Consider the following 20200-nt stretch of genomic DNA (forward strand, 5'->3'; position numbering starts at 1 on the left):
CTTTAACTGGGCCTGATTTTTTTGTCAAAATCCCAAAACAGCCCAAAAATGTTCTGCCTGAGTGCGGCCGAACACACAGCCTCATCCAAACCTGAGCTGAGCCCAATAAAGTTTTGTGTGACTATAACAAAATTCTGTCTAAAATGGATCAAGTCTAACAGAATTCTGCCCGAAATGTACCAAGTGTAACAGAATTCTGTCCGAAATGGACCGAGTGTAACAGAATTCTGTCCGAAATGGGCCGAGTGTAACAGAATTCTGTCCGAAATGGACCGAGTGTAACAGAATTCTGTCCGAAATGGACAGAGTGTAACAGAATTCTGTCCGAAATGGACCGAGTGTAACAGAATTTTGCCCGAAATGGACCGAGTGTAACAGAATTCTGTCCGAAATGGACCGAGTGTAACAGAATTCTGCCCGAAATGGACAGAGTGTAACAGAATTCTGTCCGAAATGGACCGAGTGTAACAGAATTCTGCCCGAAATGGACCGAGTGTAACAGAATTCTGTCCGAAATGGACCGAGTGTAACAGAATTCTGCCCGAAATGGACCGAGTGTAACAGAATTCTGTCCGAAATGGACCGAGTGTAACAGAATTCTGTCCGAAATGGGCCGAGTGTAACAGAATTCTGTCCGAAATGGACCGAGTGTAACAGAATTCTGCCCGAAATGGACCGAGTCTAACAGAATTCTGTATGAAATGGACCGAGTGTTACAGAATTCTGTCCGAAATGGACCAAGTGTAACAGAATTCTGTCTGAAATGGACCGAGTGTTACAGAATTCTGTCTGAAATGGACCAAGTGTAACAGAATTCTGTCCGAAATGGACCAAGTGTAACAGAACTCTGTCTGAAATGGACAGAGTGTAACAGAACTCTGTCGGAAATGGACCGTGTGTAACAGAATTCTTTCCGAAATGGACCAAGTGTAACAGAATTCTGTCTGAAATGGTCCGACTGTTACAGAACTCTGTCTGAAATGGACAGAATGTAACAGAACTCTGTCTGAAATGGACCGAGTGTAACAGAACTCTGTCGGAAATGGACCGTGTGTAACAGAATTCTTTCCGAAATGGGCCGAGTGTAACAGAATTCTGTCCGAAATGGACCGAGTCTAACAGAATTCTGTCTGAAATGGACAGAATGTAACAGAACTCTCTGAAATGGACCGAGTGTAACAGAACTCTGTCTGAAATGGACCGAGTGTAACAGAACTCTGTCTGAAATGGACCGAGTGTAACAGAATTCTGTGCGAAATGGACCGAGTGTAACAGAACTCTGTCTGAAATGGACTGAGTGTAACAGAACTCTGTCTGAAATGGACCGAGTGTAACAGAATTCTGTGCGAAATGGACCAAGTGTAACAGAATTCTGTCAGAAATGGACCGAGTGTAACAGAACTCTGTCGGAAATGGACAGAGTGTAACAGAACTCTGTCTGAAATGGACCAAGTGTAACAGAATTCTTTCCGAAATGGGCAGAGTGTAACAGAATTCTGTCCGAAATGGACCAAGTCTAACAGAATTCTGTCTGAAATGGACAGAGTGTAACAGAACTCTGTCTGAAATGGACCGTGTGTAACAGAACTCTGTCTGAAATGGACCAAGTGTAACAGAATTCTGTCTGAAATGGACAGAGTGTAACAGAACTCTGTCTGAAATGGACCGTGTGTAACAGAACTCTGTCTGAAATGGACCAAGTGTAACAGAATTCTGTCCGAAATGGACCAAGTGTAACAGAATTCTGTCAGAAATGGTCCGACTGTTACAGAACTCTGTCTGAAATGGACCGAGTGTAACAGAACTCTGTCTGAAATGGACCGAGTGTAACAGAACTCTGTCGGAAATGGACCGTGTGTAACAGAATTCTTTCCGAAATGGGCCGAGTGTAACAGAATTCTGTCCGAAATGGACCGAGTGTAACAGAACTCTGTCTGAAATGGACCGAGTGTAACAGAATTCTGTGCGAAATGGACCGAGTGTAACAGAATTCTGTGCGAAATGGACCGAGTGTAACAGAACTCTGTCTGAAATGGACCGAGTGTAACAGAATTCTGTGCGAAATGGACCGAGTGTAACAGAACTCTGTCTGAAATGGACCGAGTGTAACAGAATTCTGTGCGAAATGGACCGAGTGTAACAGAACTCTGTCTGAAATGGACCGAGTGTAACAGAATTCTGTGCGCAATGGACCGAGTGTAACAGAACTCTGTCTGAAATGGACCGAGTGTAACAGAATTCTGTCCGAAATGGACCGAGTGTAACAGAATTCTGTGCGAAATGGACCGAGTGTAACAGAACTCTGTCTGAAATGGACCGTGTGTAACAGAATTCTTTCCGAAATGGGCCGAGTGTAACAGAATTCTGTCCGAAATGGACCGAGTGTAACAGAACTCTGTCTGAAATGGACCGAGTGTAACAGAATTCTGTGCGAAATGGACCGAGTGTAACAGAATTCTGTGCGAAATGGACCGAGTGTAACAGAACTCTGTCTGAAATGGACCGAGTGTAACAGAATTCTGTGCGAAATGGACCGAGTGTAACAGAACTCTGTCTGAAATGGACCGAGTGTAACAGAATTCTGTGCGCAATGGACCGAGTGTAACAGAACTCTGTCTGAAATGGACCGAGTGTAACAGAATTCTGTGCGCAATGGACCGAGTGTAACAGAATTCTGTGCGAAATGGACCGAGTGTAACAGAACTCTGTCTGAAATGGACCGAGTGTAACAGAATTCTGTGCGAAATGGACAGAGTGTAACAGAACTCTGTCTGAAATGGACCGAGTGTAACAGAACTCTGTGTGAAATGGACCGAGTGTAACAGAACTCTGTGCGAAATGGACCGAGTGTAACAGAACTCTGTCTGAAATGGACCGAGTGTAACAGAATTCTGTGCGAAATGGACCGAGTGTAACAGAATTCTGTGCGCAATGGACCGAGTGTAACAGAATTCTGTGCGAAATGGACCGAGTGTAACAGAACTCTGTCTGAAATGGACCGTGTGTAACAGAATTCTTTCCGAAATGGGCCGAGTGTAACAGAATTCTGTGCGAAATGGACCGAGTGTAACAGAACTCTGTCTGAAATGGACCGAGTGTAACAGAATTCTGTGCGAAATGGACCGAGTGTAACAGAATTCTGTGCGAAATGGACCGAGTGTAACAGAACTCTGTCTGAAATGGACCGAGTGTAACAGAATTCTGTGCGAAATGGACCGAGTGTAACAGAACTCTGTCTGAAATGGACCGAGTGTAACAGAACTCTGTCTGAAATGGACCGAGTGTAACAGAATTCTGTGCGCAATGGACCGAGTGTAACAGAACTCTGTCTGAAATGGACCGAGTGTAACAGAATTCTGTGCGCAATGGACCGAGTGTAACAGAATTCTGTGCGAAATGGCCCGAGTGTAACAGAATTCTGTGCGAAATGGACCGAGTGTAACAGAATTCTGTGCGCAATGGACCGAGTGTAACAGAATTCTGTGCGAAATGGACCGAGTGTAACAGAATTCTGTGCGCAATGGACCGAGTGTAACAGAATTCTGTGCGAAATGGACCGAGTGTAACAGAATTCTGTGCGAAATGGACCGAGTGTAACAGAACTCTGTCTGAAATGGACCGAGTGTAACAGAATTCTGTGCGAAATGGACCGAGTGTAACAGAACTCTGTCTGAAATGGACCGAGTGTAAAAGAATTCTGTGCGAAATGGAACGAGTGTAACAGAATTCTGTGCGAAATGGACCGAGTGTAACAGAACTCTGTCTGAAATGGACCGAGTGTAACAGAATTCTGTGCGAAATGGACCGAGTGTAACAGAACTCTGTCTGAAATGGACCGAGTGTAAAAGAATTCTGTGCGAAATGGACCGAGTGTAACAGAATTCTGTGCGAAATGGACCGAGTGTAACAGAACTCTGTCTGAAATGGACCGAGTGTAACAGAATTCTGTGCGAAATGGACCGAGTGTAACAGAATTCTGTGCGAAATGGACCGAGTGTAACAGAACTCTGTCTGAAATGGACCGAGTGTAACAGAACTCTGTGCGAAATGGACCGAGTGTAACAGAACTCTGTGCGAAATGGACTGCAATAGAATGTTTTGATTTTGGCTGATTTTAGTTTAAGTACTTTGAATAGTACATCAATATGTCATTTCACACAGAAACAAAGGGCTGTTGTAAAGCAAGAGACCCAAATGAAGAACCATGATAACACTAATTTCGAAACAGAACATCACGCTGGCATTGCCATCTGCACTTTCCCTAAAAATCTCACAGGAAACTACCTCTTTCTTTCATTTCCATATGAGACTTCAGTGCACCGAGTGAGCTCAGCACACGGATCTCAGAGTGAAGCAGAGTAAAACAATAACAGAGCTGATCTCAGATCAGGAGAGAGGTGTATGTTCTAACACTCCATTAGAGCAGTGGCATAACCTGGACTCCTGCCAGCGCAGAGGGTCAGTCAGGCTTCCTCTCCTGCTCTAAATCTCTGGGTGGGTCTGACAGGTGTGTCGCTTTTGGTCGGCCAGACAGAACGAGGAGTGAAATGTTTCACCCTCTGAAGGAAGCTCGGTCAAATGGAAGTGCTTATGAGGGCACAGGGACAGAGCAGGATAACAGTGCCCATCCGCTCGCTGAAGGACAGATGGGTGAGAACGTTTACACCACAAAATAACTGCCGAGTGTTTTTACACAATTACTGCACATGCACAGCTCTTTAGTGAATCAGACTGAATCAGATGCACATGAAAAGTGAGAGACCCTCCTTAATTGATTACATTTCCAGTCAAACCTCTGATTAAAAACTACATAGAAAATGGGATTCGATTTGGAGGACCCCCAAAATACAGCACTTAAGGCTTTCATCTTTGAGAGATGGGCCCAAAGTTTACATATATATACATAAACACACTGTATATACTATTCTTGTCCAAAACTTCATATTCACTCATATTCAACAGGGACTGAGTGATGATATGGGGCAATTCTACCAGCTCAAACTTGCTTTTTCATTCTCGGAAGGTGTTTATATGGAAAGTCCCTGAAACATCGTGAAATCCAAACTGAGCATGTGATCTCTGGGAAGTGTGACCTCCCCATCCTGCGCCTCTGAGACACATTTCACAACAGGGAGACAGGGGATTCCTCTGTGCTGCACCAGTTATCCATCTCTTTCTCTCATTCGCTCAAACACTTCTCACAGTCACAGGCAACGAGACCAATGGTTACAACACAAGTGCTACAAATGAACCAAGAGCAAGGATATATATATCAACAACAGCGGTGTGTGTGCGTGTGTGTGTGCGTACAGGTGAAATCAAGTCAAAATACTGAATATTTCCCATCATGAGATAATATAAGAATATTCCTAGAAGTTTCCTACTTGTTTGAAGGGGAATTCCACCGATTCTTCAAAATTCCTGCATAATTAAAGCATCAACACATCACTAAACAAAGTCATTCAGAGTGGTTTGGTGTGAAATGCTCTGCAAAACTGTTCACAGCGGTGGTGATAGGAACCAGAGGTCGGCCTCTAAAAGCCCCCTCACAGAAACACGCATGTTGTTTTTATGAGACGTTGCCATAAAATGTGCTTTTAAAATCCGTTCATGGTGGGATGCCAAAATAGTCCCCAAAGAAAACCTATTATTTCAGATTGTCCACTATTTTACAATCATCAATATTCCATATAAACTCTGAAGACGCGTGTAGGTTCAGTTTTTTTTTTTTGGATGGTAAATAAAGTGGACATGGCGACTCCTGGTGCTGAAGGCATTGCGCCGAATCTCTGGCAGAAGGACAAGAGAGGGAAATCTCGCATTCATCACTGCCACCCCTCCTCCTCTTTAGTGAACATAGCATAGCAATGAGCGCATGATGTCATCGCTCCTGCAGAAAAGCATGACCTCATCCTCGGGGTGGCCCCACCCCATTGGTGCCTTTGAATCCTCCCCGGAAATCCGGCAGCCAATGGCAGAGAGGCAGCCCCCCCCACCCCATGGTGGCAAGCTCAGCAAGATTGTGCTGTTAACCCTGCTGGGGCCTCAGCGATCTCTAAACAGTCATATTTCATATGAATTTAGAACAGAAAGGTTTGGCGAATCGCAGGACGAACCCTTTGTTACAGACAACGTGGTTTTGTTTTGGTGTTAGGGGTCCATTCAGCAGTACTGAGGCGCCCACGCCGGCAGATTCTTTGTGCTCGCTAAGCTCATTCAGCACATTCTCTCCCCGAGGAGACAGAGCCCATCACGCTCAGCCTGGCTCAGCAGTGATCAAGGTCGCTCTGTTTAACAGGAAGCGGCTCAAAACGACGGCACAATGCTTTGAGCTGATAGAGTCTGAAATAATGAAGGGGGTTTCCTTAATGTGGGCTAATAGAGACAATGAGGTTGAAGGTCAATCACCTTATCAGGAGGTCACACGCTCTTCAGAGAATGGCTGCAGAAGCAGGACAACGGAAAGCTGCTTTAAATGAACCCCGTATAGCCGAGTGGCCCTTGTGGCGACAGGGCAAAGTGACCTTTGTGAGCCAAACGGAACTGAATATAAAACTAAGCCCACTGGTCTGCATGAATAACAGCTGCCAAACGGCCGTCTGCTGCCCTGCGGTCGGTCAAGTTCATCACACTGCAGGGAAATCTGTGTTTTTACAAGTGAAGTCAAGTCTAAACATCTAATATCTTCCTTTATGGGGATGTTACTCTGTTTTCGAGGCATGTTGTACTTGTTTTAGGTCATTTTATCCAGTAAAAGTGTTTAAAAAAGCAATTTATTAGCATTTTAATTGCAAATCATTAGTAAAAGTTAAGGTTTTATAACAGACACTCATGTTAGAGGCAAAACTGGAGCCAAAGAAAAGATTTATTTCACATTTAAAACTATTTCATGTTTAAAAAGTCCTTTTCATAATGAAATGGTTCTTCAGACGGAGGAAGAATGTGTTGGATGAGCTTCTTCATAGAACCTTTTTGAAAATGGTTCTCTATAAACCCAAAAAAGGGTTCTTCTACTGTAACAAGCATTACAACATAACAATAGCAGAACCCTTTTTGGTGCTATGGAACCATATACAACACATTCTCCATCAAACTGAACCATGCAGAGAACCCTTTAAGCATGAAGACGGTTCTTCGAATGTTCATGAGATATTCCCTCCTACACTCTAACAAAAGGAGATTCCTCAAGAGTTCTTTAGTAAAGGGAATGGTTCTATTTAGAACCATGAGTTCTATACTGTACAATTTGCATGCTAAAATGGTTGCAGGGTGAAATGGTTCTTCAACATGATGGAGAATGTGTTGTGCGTGGTTCTATTTAGGACCCTTTTGAAAATGGTTCTTGTGACAGTAGAAGAACCCATATAGAACCATATACAACACTTTCCCCATCAATCCAAAGAACTATTTCACCATGAAAAGAACCATTTAAGCATGAAATACTTCCATGTGTGTTCATGGTTCTATACAGAACCACTGTCTTTACTGAAGAACCCTTAAAGAACCGTCTTTTTTAAGTGTGCACAATGAACCAAAACCACTCTGAACGACTTTTTATATCTCAACAAGTAAATATCTCAGAAATTCTGAAATATCAGTGGAATTCCCCTGTGATGTCAAGCCAATGTTAGGCCACTGTAATCAGTGGTCAGCGTTTGCTGTATGAAGTGAGCGAATGATAAAAGACGAGGCCGGTGTTCCCTCGTTTCTTCAGGAAATAGCCGGTGCAGAACTGGACAGAGTTCAGCTTCGGTCCTGCTTTGAGACGGACATCTGCCTCGTAAATCCCTCACATCTTCCTGCAGGTTTAATTTAACGTCCTTCCGCCGCTTGACGTGCGTCAGAGGCAAGAAACGGGACGAGGGATTAATCCCGGCCGGGAACATTTCATTTCTTCCTGTACAAGGTCGGCCGTAATCCACAGCGGCACACCTGCTTTGAGTGACTTCCCTGTCTGCACTATTACGGAAATGAAAGCCAGGATCTCGGCTTTCACTGCGTATCATCTTCAACCACCACCAACCACAACCAGGGATGCTCTGATATGATAACCACAGGCATATAATCCGATATGAATGTGCATATCTGCCGATGATGATCTTTAAAAAAGGTATAAAATGTAGAAATAAATTTAACAAAACAAAACAGTGTTTTTCTCTCTGGAGAAGCTTATGTAGAAAAAGCTGACCATTAAGCCATAAAGTTAACCTGGCTAGCAGAGCTGAGCCTGCAAGGAGCTCCATTTGTCAGCTCCTTTGTTCAACCAGCCACACCAGCTTTCCTGGACATGCACAACCAGCAAAAAAGCGAATAAGAACCTTCTTTGAAACATCGATACACACACATCTGTGACATGTAGAGCTTGACTGCATAAACCTTGATGTTAATGAGACAGAATCAGCCAGACGCTCGCGGTAAAAACAAGCAATGTGGCTTTACTTGTAAAGCAGGGAGGCACAGCTCTGGTCCTGGAGGGTCCAGTGTCCAGCACAGCTTCGTCTTTTCCCTACTCAAACACACCCACTAAACTTGGCATTTAACCTATGAGGTAAACCAGGTGTGTTTGAGCAGCTGTGTCACTAAACTGTGCTGGACAGCAGCCCTCCAAGTCAGCAGCTGTGCACCCCTGATGAAAAGGGTTACTCGTAGTCGGTAAACAGGTGAGTGGTCACATCCAAAAAGGCCAAAATACACAGAACCATAACAAACAATATCAAGCAATCAGATCTGAAGGGCAAAGACAAAAAGGTAAAAAAATAAAGTTAGGAAGTCCAAAAATATGGCCAGGAAAACACCAAAATATCAAAAATATCATGAACAGAAATGCTCAGTAGATCTACAGGGAGAAGCAACACCTCACAAAGAACCTAAACTAAAGCCTGGGCTTAAATACTAAGCTGATCTAGTCGTATGACACACATAACAGGCGAAACTGTTAGAACTCAGGTGAACGGGAACAGTGAGTGCACTTACATGCACTTAATGATCTGATAACTGCAGAGAATCAGATATGGTCAGTAATCTGATTGGACTTGAGTACTCAGATAATGTGAAAACTCCGGGTTTACAGGAGTCAGACAGTAATCAGATTCCTGCTTTACACCCAGCCAATAAACTCACAGGAGAAGACGTGACGTAAATGGAACGTAAAACTCAAAACAACATTGTGCCACTTCATCTGAAAATATGAACATACATCATCTAGACGATGAAGAATATAGAAATCCTTCATTCCGCTCCAGAAATGTCTTGCTGCATTTGTGCTGCTCACTTATTTTCCTGTATAGTGTCTGTTTTCACTGAGAAATAGGAAAGAAATCAGAGTAAGAGTCCACATGCAGTGAGAAATCTGATTACTGAGCTAGTCTCTTTACTATACAGACTTTGGTGTTTACGTGACCATTTGAATAATCGGATAACTGCAGAAATCCGAATATAATCAGATCACTGAGTTCATGTAAACACACTCAGTGCCTGGTGGATTGTGGAGGTTCACTGGTCATGTGATTTCCCAAAGCGTTCTGGGAAATGGAGTCTTTGAGAAGGTCAGAGCCAAAGGGATGCGTGACACTGAAAGACTTGCTTCTGAAGGGTTATGAACGCAGTAACATAAATAAACGGCAGATATTTAAACTTCCAGAGCACAAAAATACTTCATTGATCATTATTTTCAAACACTGGCCTAAACTACCGATATTATTTTTAAAGGGGGAACTATTAGGCTCATTTTCAGGGCTTATCATTTTATTTTTGGGGACTACTACAATAGATTTACATGCTTCAATGCTCGCGAAACACATTCTGTTTCAGGCAGCTGAGAAAAACGGTTTCTGTGGGAGAGAGTTTCTCCCTCTGGAGGGAACTTAGAGCTTTGTGACTTGGCAAAAAGTTTACATGCACAAAAAGCTACACAACACAATAAAGTAAGGAGAAAAGCAAGGAAAGCGTAATCAATCCACTTTAAACAAGTACCTGCTGATAGTGATGGTGCTCTGATATCATTGTGCATCCTGAAAGAAAACAAACGAGTTCACCAGTACAGAACTTTCTGTAGTTTTTCTGTCAGTTTTCACACCCCCCCCCCACAAAAAGTCAGTTTCACAAATTCCGGTGTCATTACAGCAACAGCTAAATTCTTGCAAGTGCCCCGCCCAGTGTGACTGGCCAATACAACGCTGTCTTATTAAAGCCCCAAGGAATCTAAATCCATGTATTCATTCTACGTGGGTCACTCTGAATTACTATACAAGTGCAAAGTATGTCCTGTGAAAAACTTTCCAGTGCCAAATAAATGGCTGCTGTAGTTCGCCGACATTTGCTCCCTGAGTAAACTAGGTAAAAGGCCCTAATCCTGGGTCAATGCATGCATAAGCCGTATTCTCCCCAATCACAAGGCTGATGTTGTTTGCCCCGCCCACACAGCTTTAACAGAACTGTGTTCGATCTCTCTGAGTCAGAGAAGTGTTCAGAGAGAAAGCTAACCACCAAGCGAAAGCTAAACAAGCAAGCATAACTGAGCAAGAAGGCCATTCATCTGTTTGTTCGTTCAACTGCCCATGTTCCCTGGATGCAGGTCCAGCAAAAAAGTGAATAAGAACCTTTTTAAGGTTCTATATATTGTAGTGAATAGATGCTGCAGGGTCTACAGGACCACCTGTAATAAGAAATAAAAGGTCCTGAACTGTCACTGGGGTGGGATCCTCAAGGCTCCATCTCAGTACCTTTAGTCAAGGAACATAACTGAACCATAATAATCCACTGAAATGATATGTTCTAAGTTGTACTGACTCCACACACCCTGCCTCGCCTCGCCTCCAGGCTTTTATTCTACTGCTCTGTTTTAAAAAAGATTCAGTAATGAACAGGTACAAATACGAACTTTTCACCTGGAAAAACTGATTTAAGGTTCACAATCAGACCTTAAAACCACTGTAGAACCTTTGAGGGAACATATACACTGTTCGTACCTTGATGAATGAAAAATGTTCCTGCACAGAACCTTCATTTCTAACAGTGTGTGTATGTAGTTATACAGATTTCTCTGCTTCACTCATTGTGTTGAGTTCAGTTTCAGCGAGCGTTAGACTGAGGGCTGTCAATCATGCCAGTCATTTGATCATTAGGCAACGCCCAGACAGTTCTCAGATGGGTCTGATAAGCCTGTGTTATATTTCCCTTTTTGTACTCAAACTTGGCTGGTTGTTTCACACAATTTTATCATCAAACAAGTTTTGAATGCTTTGCACTGAGGGATTTTAAAGCCTACCATCACCCACCTCTAGGCCTGAATGATTTAGGAAAAGGTGATTTTACTAATTGTGATTTTTCTAATATTGTGACTGCGATTTAAACTGCATTTACTTGCTATAATTAAAGACCAGGCCTCTATTTTGGCTCAGAAAACGAGAATACCCACCTCTTTCAGGCTCCAGGCTTGAACGCTGAGCAAAGTGTGCCAGTTAATCTTGTCCAAAAGTTCAATAATGTTAATAATGTAGGCCATTATTGAAAAGCACTTAAAACTGGACTATTTCAATTTGCGATTTCAATATAAAACTGATTAATCTTTCAGCCGTACCCACCTTCCTAGTTCTATTACAGCTGCAGCCTCTATTGCAACACAAAAGCAGGCAGTTACACCTCCATTGCCCACCGCCTTCACTTATACGGCATAACAACATACTGATCCTCTGCTTAGTGTTAGCAGTTTAAGCCTGATAGCATCTTAAAAAGACAAGACTAAAGAGAAGATTAGATTCAGTACTAGGCTTACTGACATCAGTCTACCCTGGATGGCATGCTCATCAAGCCACGGATTAAATGTCCAGGAATTTTACAGGCCTGAGGTGTTGCACTGAGAGCGGCATCAGTGGACGTAACAGGTGACCAGCTGATGGTAGACATCTCATAACCACAGAAGAGATCGGGCACAGTGGAAAACCCATCTTAGATGATTCTCATGAGGACATTTCACAAGTAACTGAAAATATTCTGTGGTTCACACAAAAGGGAAGTGAAACTGCAGCTCTACACGCCCTTTTCCAAGCAATACTCTCAAATACAGCACCCATATAATATAACATGAGCTCACGGAAAGAATTGGAGGAGGCACACTTGTCATCTTCAGATGATAAAGAAATGGTTAACACTGTGGTTTCTGATTCACTCTCACTGGTCAGTGCAGACGCCTTCCAGCTTTCCCACCCCAGCGTCCCACCATCTAATACACAAAGGCTCTGAATACAAGCACAACAGAGAGTCGGCGGTACAAAAACCCAGAGCGAGGAGGCCGGATCAACTCACTTTTTGCCTCGTGGCTGACTCCTGAAGCGCTGGTCCCTCCGCGACATCTCCCCTTTGAGAGCGAGGACCTTCTTGTGAGTTTGCGGAAGCTGGCTCATGTTGAAGCTCACGAAAGGAGAGGCCGACCAGCTCTAAACCACACTGCAAATGTAAGCGCTCAGCTCGCGCTGGTGTCTCTCGCTCGCTCTCGCGCTCGCTCTCTCGCGTGGCTGCTTTGGTGCTTTTGTTAGGTTCTGAGGGCAGCTGTGTATTTTTGCTATCATTTCCTGTGTTCTGTGCTCATTCGGTGCTTCCTTGGGAGCAGTTGTGACCCCATGACACACAGCGGTTCCCCTCCCCTCCCTCCCCTTCCCTCTCCTGTCTGCTCTGCTCATGGCAGCACTGGTACAATAAGCCAGGGAGGTGCCTGCCTATCAGTCAGACAAGAAGGGCATGTTTCCTACCCCTCTGATAGGGCACACACAGTCATCTTCCTTCTGTACTTTATGTAGAACACTCACTAAGCACTTTTATAATGGTGTAATGCCTCTTGCCAAAAGAGCTCTTATTCCTTACCTTCCCCTTTCAGGCCACAATGCCATTTCACCGGCTCTTCTGGAGAAACAATACAGGGCTGACTGACTCTTCTGAGCTGAATTCCACAGCTACCTCGTCGTCCCGTGTCTATCTCCGACGAAAGTCAGAGGAAAAGTGATAGAAAGCTCAGCTGTCAGACCTGTAGTTCCCCCAGCTTGGTTTCATGGTCAGCTGATGCTGGCGAGTCCATTCAAAAATACAATCCAGGCGCCCTGAACCGCCAATCATGTGCTTTCCGTGCGCTCAGTGAGGTCATTCAAATGTATTAGTGCTAGAAATTGGTGGCTTTTCATTAGAGGCCAAACAAAATCTCAATTGTTAAGCGATACTGGAGCCACGAACGTCTGCAACAACTCCCATATTAGACTGATTTGAGCCTTGACACAGTTTGTAAGACAAAAGGTCCAACTGTGGACCAAATAAGAGGCTTTTAGCTACAGCATGACCAATATGAAGACTGATTTTTAACATTGTAATATGCAATAAATCCACTCAACACCCTGGAAAATGATAATATAGAACTGTATATAGTCCAAAATTACACACTTCAAAGTACTACTGACTGACATGACTGACATTCTCAACTGTCACTCAAACTGGGGAAGTCTTAAAAGCATATTTCACCAATTTTTAAAAATATATATACCTAATTACACAAACAGAGTCATTCAGAGTGGTTTGGTGTGAAACGCTCTGTTTTAGAGAAACTTACCGAGTCAGACCAGACGTCCACCTCTAAAAGCTCCCTCACAGAAAGGTATTACATGAAATGGTTATGAATATGCTTTATACACTGATCAATGACAGTTAGAACACTTCAAAACTATGCATGGTGACCAGTGGTTACTATCACCACCATCATTTCAGACCAAACCACTCTGAAGGACTTACATTTTAACCACTGAATTATGCAGAAATCATGAATTCCCCTTTAAGTAATAAGAATATTGGCCAGTATCACCGTTATTGTTTAAGCAATATATCGGTTAAGCCCTATTTTCAACTGCATTCTTTACATATAATGAACAGCACAAAAACAATCTGTTTTTAAATGGTTAAACGTACAAGCAGCTGCTGGTTGAAGCATCATGTCTACATACCCCAACTGAAACTCAACACTTTATTTCAGCAGTAATAGCACGTACTATACCAGCCATCCCGAAGGAATACAAAGTCCGAGCTCCTCTGCTACAGAAGGACTGCAGCGCTATCTGCAGAGATGCTGACTCATTCCGAGCTTTGAACATAGAACAACTGCAAAAACACTCTGTGAGTGACTGTTTGTGCATCTCACTCACTGCAGGGTGAAGCAATGTGCATATAAACACACGCAGTGACCGGTCAAGACGTGCCATTCTCTAACTCACTAATTTGGGTTTTGGAAGAACTGCACATACCATACACCAATCAGGCATAAGATTATGACCACCTCCTCGTTTCAACGCTCATTGTCCATTTTCTCAACTCTACTTACTATATAGGGTCACTTTGTAGTTCTACAGTTACAGACTGTAGTCCATCTGTTTCTCTGATACTCTGTTACCCTGTTCTTCAGTGGTCAGGACGCCCATGGACCCTCACAGAGCAGGTACTGTTTGGGTGGTGGGTCATTCTCAGCACTGCAGTAACACTGACATGGCGGTGGTGTGTTAGTGTGTGTTGTGCTCGTTCAAGTGGATCAGACACAGCAGAGCCTTCCCAGAAGAGCTGAAGCTGTTATAGCTGCAAAGGGTGGGTCGACATTATATTAAACCCTATGGATTAAGAATGAGATGTCACTCAAGTTCATATGCGTGTGAAGCCAGATGAGCAAATACTTTTGGAAATATAGGGTAATTAACTAGTTGAGATGTAAACAGTCAGAGCGGTTTGGGGTAAAACGCTCTGTTCTAGAACTTACCAAGTCAGAACTGTTCACAGTGGTGGTGATAGGAACCAGACGTCCACCTCTAAATGCTCCTTCACAGAAAGTTCCTACATTAAATGGTTATGAATTCACTGCCTGATGTCTGAGACACTTTTATTATAGTTTTGTAAATATATTGTTTTTTACATATATGTAAATATTAAAACATGACACTATTTTGTATATTGAATCTATATATGTATACATATTGGCATATATGTCGGTTATATTTCAATATTTAATAATTGCATGTTTAAATGTATTTAGCACATATTTTAAACGCTCTCATATATAGCACAGACTGTACATATATTTTTATTCCATATTGCAAAACCTTTATATGGTGATGTCAAAATCAGAGTCAGTCTTATTGCCATTTCTTCTGGTCACAGAGCTACTGTTAACACAGAACAGCAGCAGACTAAATACAGACACACTATATAAACACTGTCCAATAAACTCTTTGCTATATAAGTTGTATAACTACAACTTTACAACCAATAGAGAACATAGACCAGCTGTCAGTCCGCTAGTATAAAAACAGCAATTATAGTATTTTGGCCAAATCCAACAAGGTTGGGCAATATGACAATATGTATATTGTTATTGTGATCAATTATATCACAATACAATACAATGCTTTTAACATATCACTGTCGTTGGAAGAAAACCTCGTATCTCCATTTTTAACATTTTTCAGTTTTTCACATCATTTGAAAATAATTGTTGGCTTTTACATTGTTTGTAAATTTCATTAAGAATGGACCAAAAGAAATGACCTAAAATGACTTGGAAAAACGTCTGGTTCCATTGACTTACATTAAGAGTTAAGTAGGTTTTTTCCTTCTCCTGTAAAGTTACCATTTAGGAAATACAAGGTTTTCTTTCCCCCCTCCCATCGACCCACCACCAATGGGAGGGGCAGTAGTAGGGGTTCGGTGCGTTGTGGATCGGGCAGTGTCCGAAGGCGTGGGCCTTGGCGTTCTGATCCTCGGTTGCTGAAACTGGCTTTTGGAACTTGGAACGTTACCTCAGTGGCGGGGAAGGAGCCTGAGTTGGTGCGCGAGGTTGAGAGATACCGGCTAGATATAGTCGGGCTCACCTCAACACACAGCTTGGGCTCTGGGTCCAATCTCCTTGAGAGGGGCTGGACTTTATTCTTTTCTGGAGTTGCCCATGGTGAGAGGCGGCGGGCAGGTGTGGGCTTTCTCATAGCCCCTCGACTCGGTGCCTGTATGTTGGGGTTTTCTCCGGTGGACGAGAGGGTAGCTTCCCTACGCCTTCGGGTTGGGGAACGGGTCCTGACTGTTGTCTGTGCTTATGCACCGAACAGCAGTTCAGAGTACCCAGCCTTCTTAGAGTCCTTGGGAAGGGTGCTTGAAAGTGCTCCTTCTGGAGACTCTATTGTCCTACTGGGGGACTTCAACGCTCACGTGGGCAATGACAGTGAGACCTGGAGGGGTGTGATTGGGAGGAATGGCCTCTCTGATCTGAACCCGAGTGGTGTTCAGTTTTTGGACTTCTGTGCAAACCACAGTTTGTCCATCACGAACACCATGTTTGAACACAAGGATGTCCATAAGTGCACATGGCACCAGGACACCCTAGGCCGCAGTTCAATGATTGACTTTGTAGTCGTGTCATCGGACTTGCGGCCATGTGTTTTGGACACTCGGGTAAAGAGAGGAGCTGAGCTGTCAACTGATCACCACCTGGTGGTGAGTTGGATCAGGTGGTGGGGGAAGATGCCGGTCAGACCAGGCAAGCCCAAACGCATAGTGAGGGTTTGCTGGGAACGTCTAGCAGAAGAACCTGTCAGATTGATCTTCAACTCACACCTCCGTCAGAACTTTGACCAGATATCGGGGGAGGTGGGGGACATTGACTCAGAATGGGCCATGTTCCGTTCCTCCATTGCTGAAGCGGCTGACTGTAGCTGTGGCCGTAAGGTAGTTGGTGCCTGTCGGGGCGGTAATCCTCGAACCCGGTGGTGGACACCCCAGGTGAGAGATGCCGTCAAGCTGAAGAAGGAGTCCTACCGGGCATGGTTGGCCTGTGGGACACCAGAGGCAGCTGGCAGGTATCGACAGGCCAAGCGATCTGCGGCTTCAGTTGTTGCCAAGGCAAAAACCCGTGTATGGGAGGAGTTTGGTGAGGCCTTGGAAAGTGACTTTAAGTCGGCTCCGAAAAGATTCTGGCAAACCGTCAGGCGACTCAGAAGGGGAAAGCAGTGTGCCACTAGCACTGTATATAGTGGAGATGGTGTGCTGCTGACTTCGACTGAAGACGTCATTGGGCGGTGGAAGGAATACTTTGAGGACCTTCTCAATCCCACCGACACGTTCTCCAGTGAGGAGGCTGAGTCTGGGGACATGGGAATAGGCTTGTCCATTACTGAGGCCGAAATCGCTAAGGTAGTTAAGAAGCTCCTTGGTGGCAAGGCTCCAGGGGTGGATGAGATCCGCCCTGAGTTCCTCAAGGCTCTGGATGTTGTGGGGCTGTCTTGGCTGACACGTCTTTTCAACATTGCGTGGACATCGGGGACGGTGCCACTGGCTTGGCAGACTGGGGTGGTGGTGCCTCTTTTTAAAAAAGGGGACCGGAGGGTGTGTTCCAACTACAGGGGAATCACACTCCTCAGCCTCCCTGGCAAGGTCTATGCAGGGGTACTGGAGAAGAGAGTCCGGCTTATAGTCGAACCTCGGATCCAGGAGGAACAGTGCGGGTTCCGCCCTGGTCGTGGAACACTGGACCAACTCTTCACCCTCTCCAGGATTCTGGAGGGTTCATGGGAGTTTGCCCAACCAGTCCACATGTGCTTTGTGGATCTGGAGAAGGCATTCGACTGTGTTCCCCGGGGTATTCTGTGGGAGGTGCTTCGGGAGTACGGGGTACATGGCTCTTTGCTACGAGCCATTCAGGCCCTGTACAAACAAAGCTGGAGTTTGGTTCGCATAGCCGGCAGTAAGTCAGACTCGTTCCCAGTGAGAGTTGGACTCCGTCAGGGCTGCCCTTTGTCACCGATTCTATTCATAATTTTTATGGATAGAATTTCTAGGCGCAGTCAAGGGATGGAGGGTGTCCGGTTTGGTGACCTCAGGGTCACATCACTGCTGTTTGCAGATGATGTGGTCCTATTGGGGACATCAGGCCGCGAACTTCAGCTTTCGCTGGATCGGTTTGCAGCCGAGTGTGAAGCGGCTGGGATGAGAATCAGTACCTCTAAATCCGAGACCATGGTTCTCAGGCGGAAAAGGGTGGAGAGCCCTCTCTGGGTCGGGGATAGGCTCTTGCCTCAAGTGGAGGAGTTCAAGTATCTCGGGGTCTTGTTCACGAGTGATGGTACAAGGGAGCGGGAGATTGACAGGCGGATTGGTGCTGGGTCAGCAGTGATGCGGGCTCTTTACCGGTCTGTTGTGGTAAAGAAAGAGCTGAGCCATAAGGCAAGGCTCTCGATTTACCGGTCGATCTACGTTCCCACCCTCACCTATGGTCATGAGCTTTGGGTAATGACCGAAAGAATAAGATCGCGAATACAAGCAGCCGAAATGAGTTTCCTCCGCAGGGTGGCTGGACTCTCCCTTAGAGATAGGGTGAGAAGTTCAGTCATCCGGGAAGGACTCGGAGTAGAGCCGCTGCTTCTTCACGTCGAGAGGAGCCAGCTGAGGTGGTTCGGGCATCTGGTTAGGATGCCTCCTGGACGCCTCCCTCGGGAGGTGTCACAGGCGAGTCCACCTGGGAGGAGACCCCGGGGAAGACCCAGGACACGCTGGCGCGACTATATCGCCCAGCTGGCCTGGGAGCGCCTCGGAATCCCCCTTGGAGAGCTGGTGGAAGTGGCTGGGGAAAGGGAGGTCTGGGCTTCATTGCTTAGGATGCTGCCCCCGCGACCCGAACCCCGGACAAGCGGAAGATAATGGATGGATGGATGGAAGGTTTTCTTTCAAAACAGCGATATGTTGGATATCAGCGCCGATAAAACACTGACCAACTGCATGTTTCATTATAAAAAAAGAGCAAAATTTGTATCATGTAACCAGATTTAGTGCAAAACTGTAAGCCAAACACTGAATAAAAATAATTTAAAATCATTTACAAATATTTTTTAAGTAGCTCCGACTGATTAGATGTCTGAAGAAATAAATATCGTGATGCAATGTGTATCATGAAAATTTCCTGAAGTATCACAATATTATATTTTTGCCGTATTGCCCATCTCTAACATTCAACCCCCATCATTTTTCACACCGGGAGGGGTGAAAAATTCCCTCTTGTGCCTTCACAGGATGAATGTCTCACACATTAAGTCCTCCTGTCTAAGCCGCATTCAGCACAGGGTCTCATTATGACAATGGGGACAATGAATGTGCGCGGACAAAGAGAAACGGAAATGGATGTAAAAATAATTCCATTATCTACATGGCCAGGAGAGAGTGTCCTTGAGAAATGGATTTTACCCTCTAAGCCATAGAATGGGTATGTGCTGGTGCTCAGTGTACGAGTGTGTCTACGTCTGACCTGCTGAAATACATTCAGAATAAACAGAGGCGCTAACAGTGCAGACGCTGCAGGCCAGCACCATGTTTTTATTTCACACTAGCAGTTAAATACCAGTCACACTATGCTGGCATCATTCACTGCTGAATGAGTTGGTCAGCATAACGGTTTCCCTACAACCATCTGTGCAGTGAAAGGATATGAACACTGATATCACAGACCAGTACAATTGCGCTTACGATCATTCAATGCACAACAGAGCCTGAAAGAGAAGTGCCAGATGTGCTAGCAGGATTCAGGACAGACAGAGGAACAAGGGGGATCATTACCGATGTACGCTGGGTCACGGAAATAGCCGAGAAGTTCAAGAAGGAAGTCAGCATCTGTTTCTTTGACTACAGCAAATACAATTATGAAACATCATCAGGAAAATGACAGTACCAGTGCATCTCGTCAACAACTCATAGTAGAAAATGGTTCCACATTGGCAGGGTTGCCCCCTTTCACCACTCCTGTTTAACATGTATGCTGAAGACATATTTAAAGAAGAAAGAAGCAGGACTTGAGAAAGATGAATGACTCAAAATTTGTGGAAGAAACGTCAACGATTGTCCATATATAGATGATATGACACTCGTAATGAAAAGCCTAAAAGATCTGAAGATCCTTAAAAGTAATAAACTAAGAAACGTAGTGAAAACTGGACTGGACACTTAATACACAGATAACAAAGCTTATGACAGCAGGAAAGGGTGCTAACTTTCCTACTGATGGGGAAGATGTGGAAATGATGGACAGCTTTTGTCTACTTGGATCAATTATTAACAAAAGCAGATCCAGCACTCGGTAGAACAAGGACACAGGAGCTTGGAAAGATTGAATGATTAGTCCTGCAAAACAAACATAAAACTGTCCAGG

The 20200-nt window shown here is 44.5% G+C and overlaps 1 protein-coding gene across 4 annotated transcripts in view; it reads right to left on the minus strand.

The window, feature by feature from the left end:
• limk1a (LIM domain kinase 1a) overlaps positions 1 to 20200 on the minus strand; it is a 110352-nt gene that overhangs the window by 58769 nt on the left and 31383 nt on the right. The window contains exon 1 of one of the 4 annotated variants that reach the window (XM_017691905.2): positions 12859 to 12922. The exons of 2 other annotated variants lie outside the window; for them this stretch is intronic. In XM_017691905.2, the coding sequence (XP_017547394.1) occupies positions 12859 to 12884 (26 nt within the window). In that variant the 5' untranslated portion in view covers positions 12885 to 12922. Of the gene's footprint in view, positions 1 to 12303; positions 12593 to 12858; positions 12923 to 20200 lie in introns of those variants that run through there. One more of the 4 variants, XM_017691904.2, reaches the window with a different exon arrangement.

This window comes from Pygocentrus nattereri, chromosome 19, assembly GCF_015220715.1.
Source record: "Pygocentrus nattereri isolate fPygNat1 chromosome 19, fPygNat1.pri, whole genome shotgun sequence".
NCBI classification, from domain to species: domain Eukaryota; kingdom Metazoa; phylum Chordata; class Actinopteri; order Characiformes; family Serrasalmidae; genus Pygocentrus; species Pygocentrus nattereri.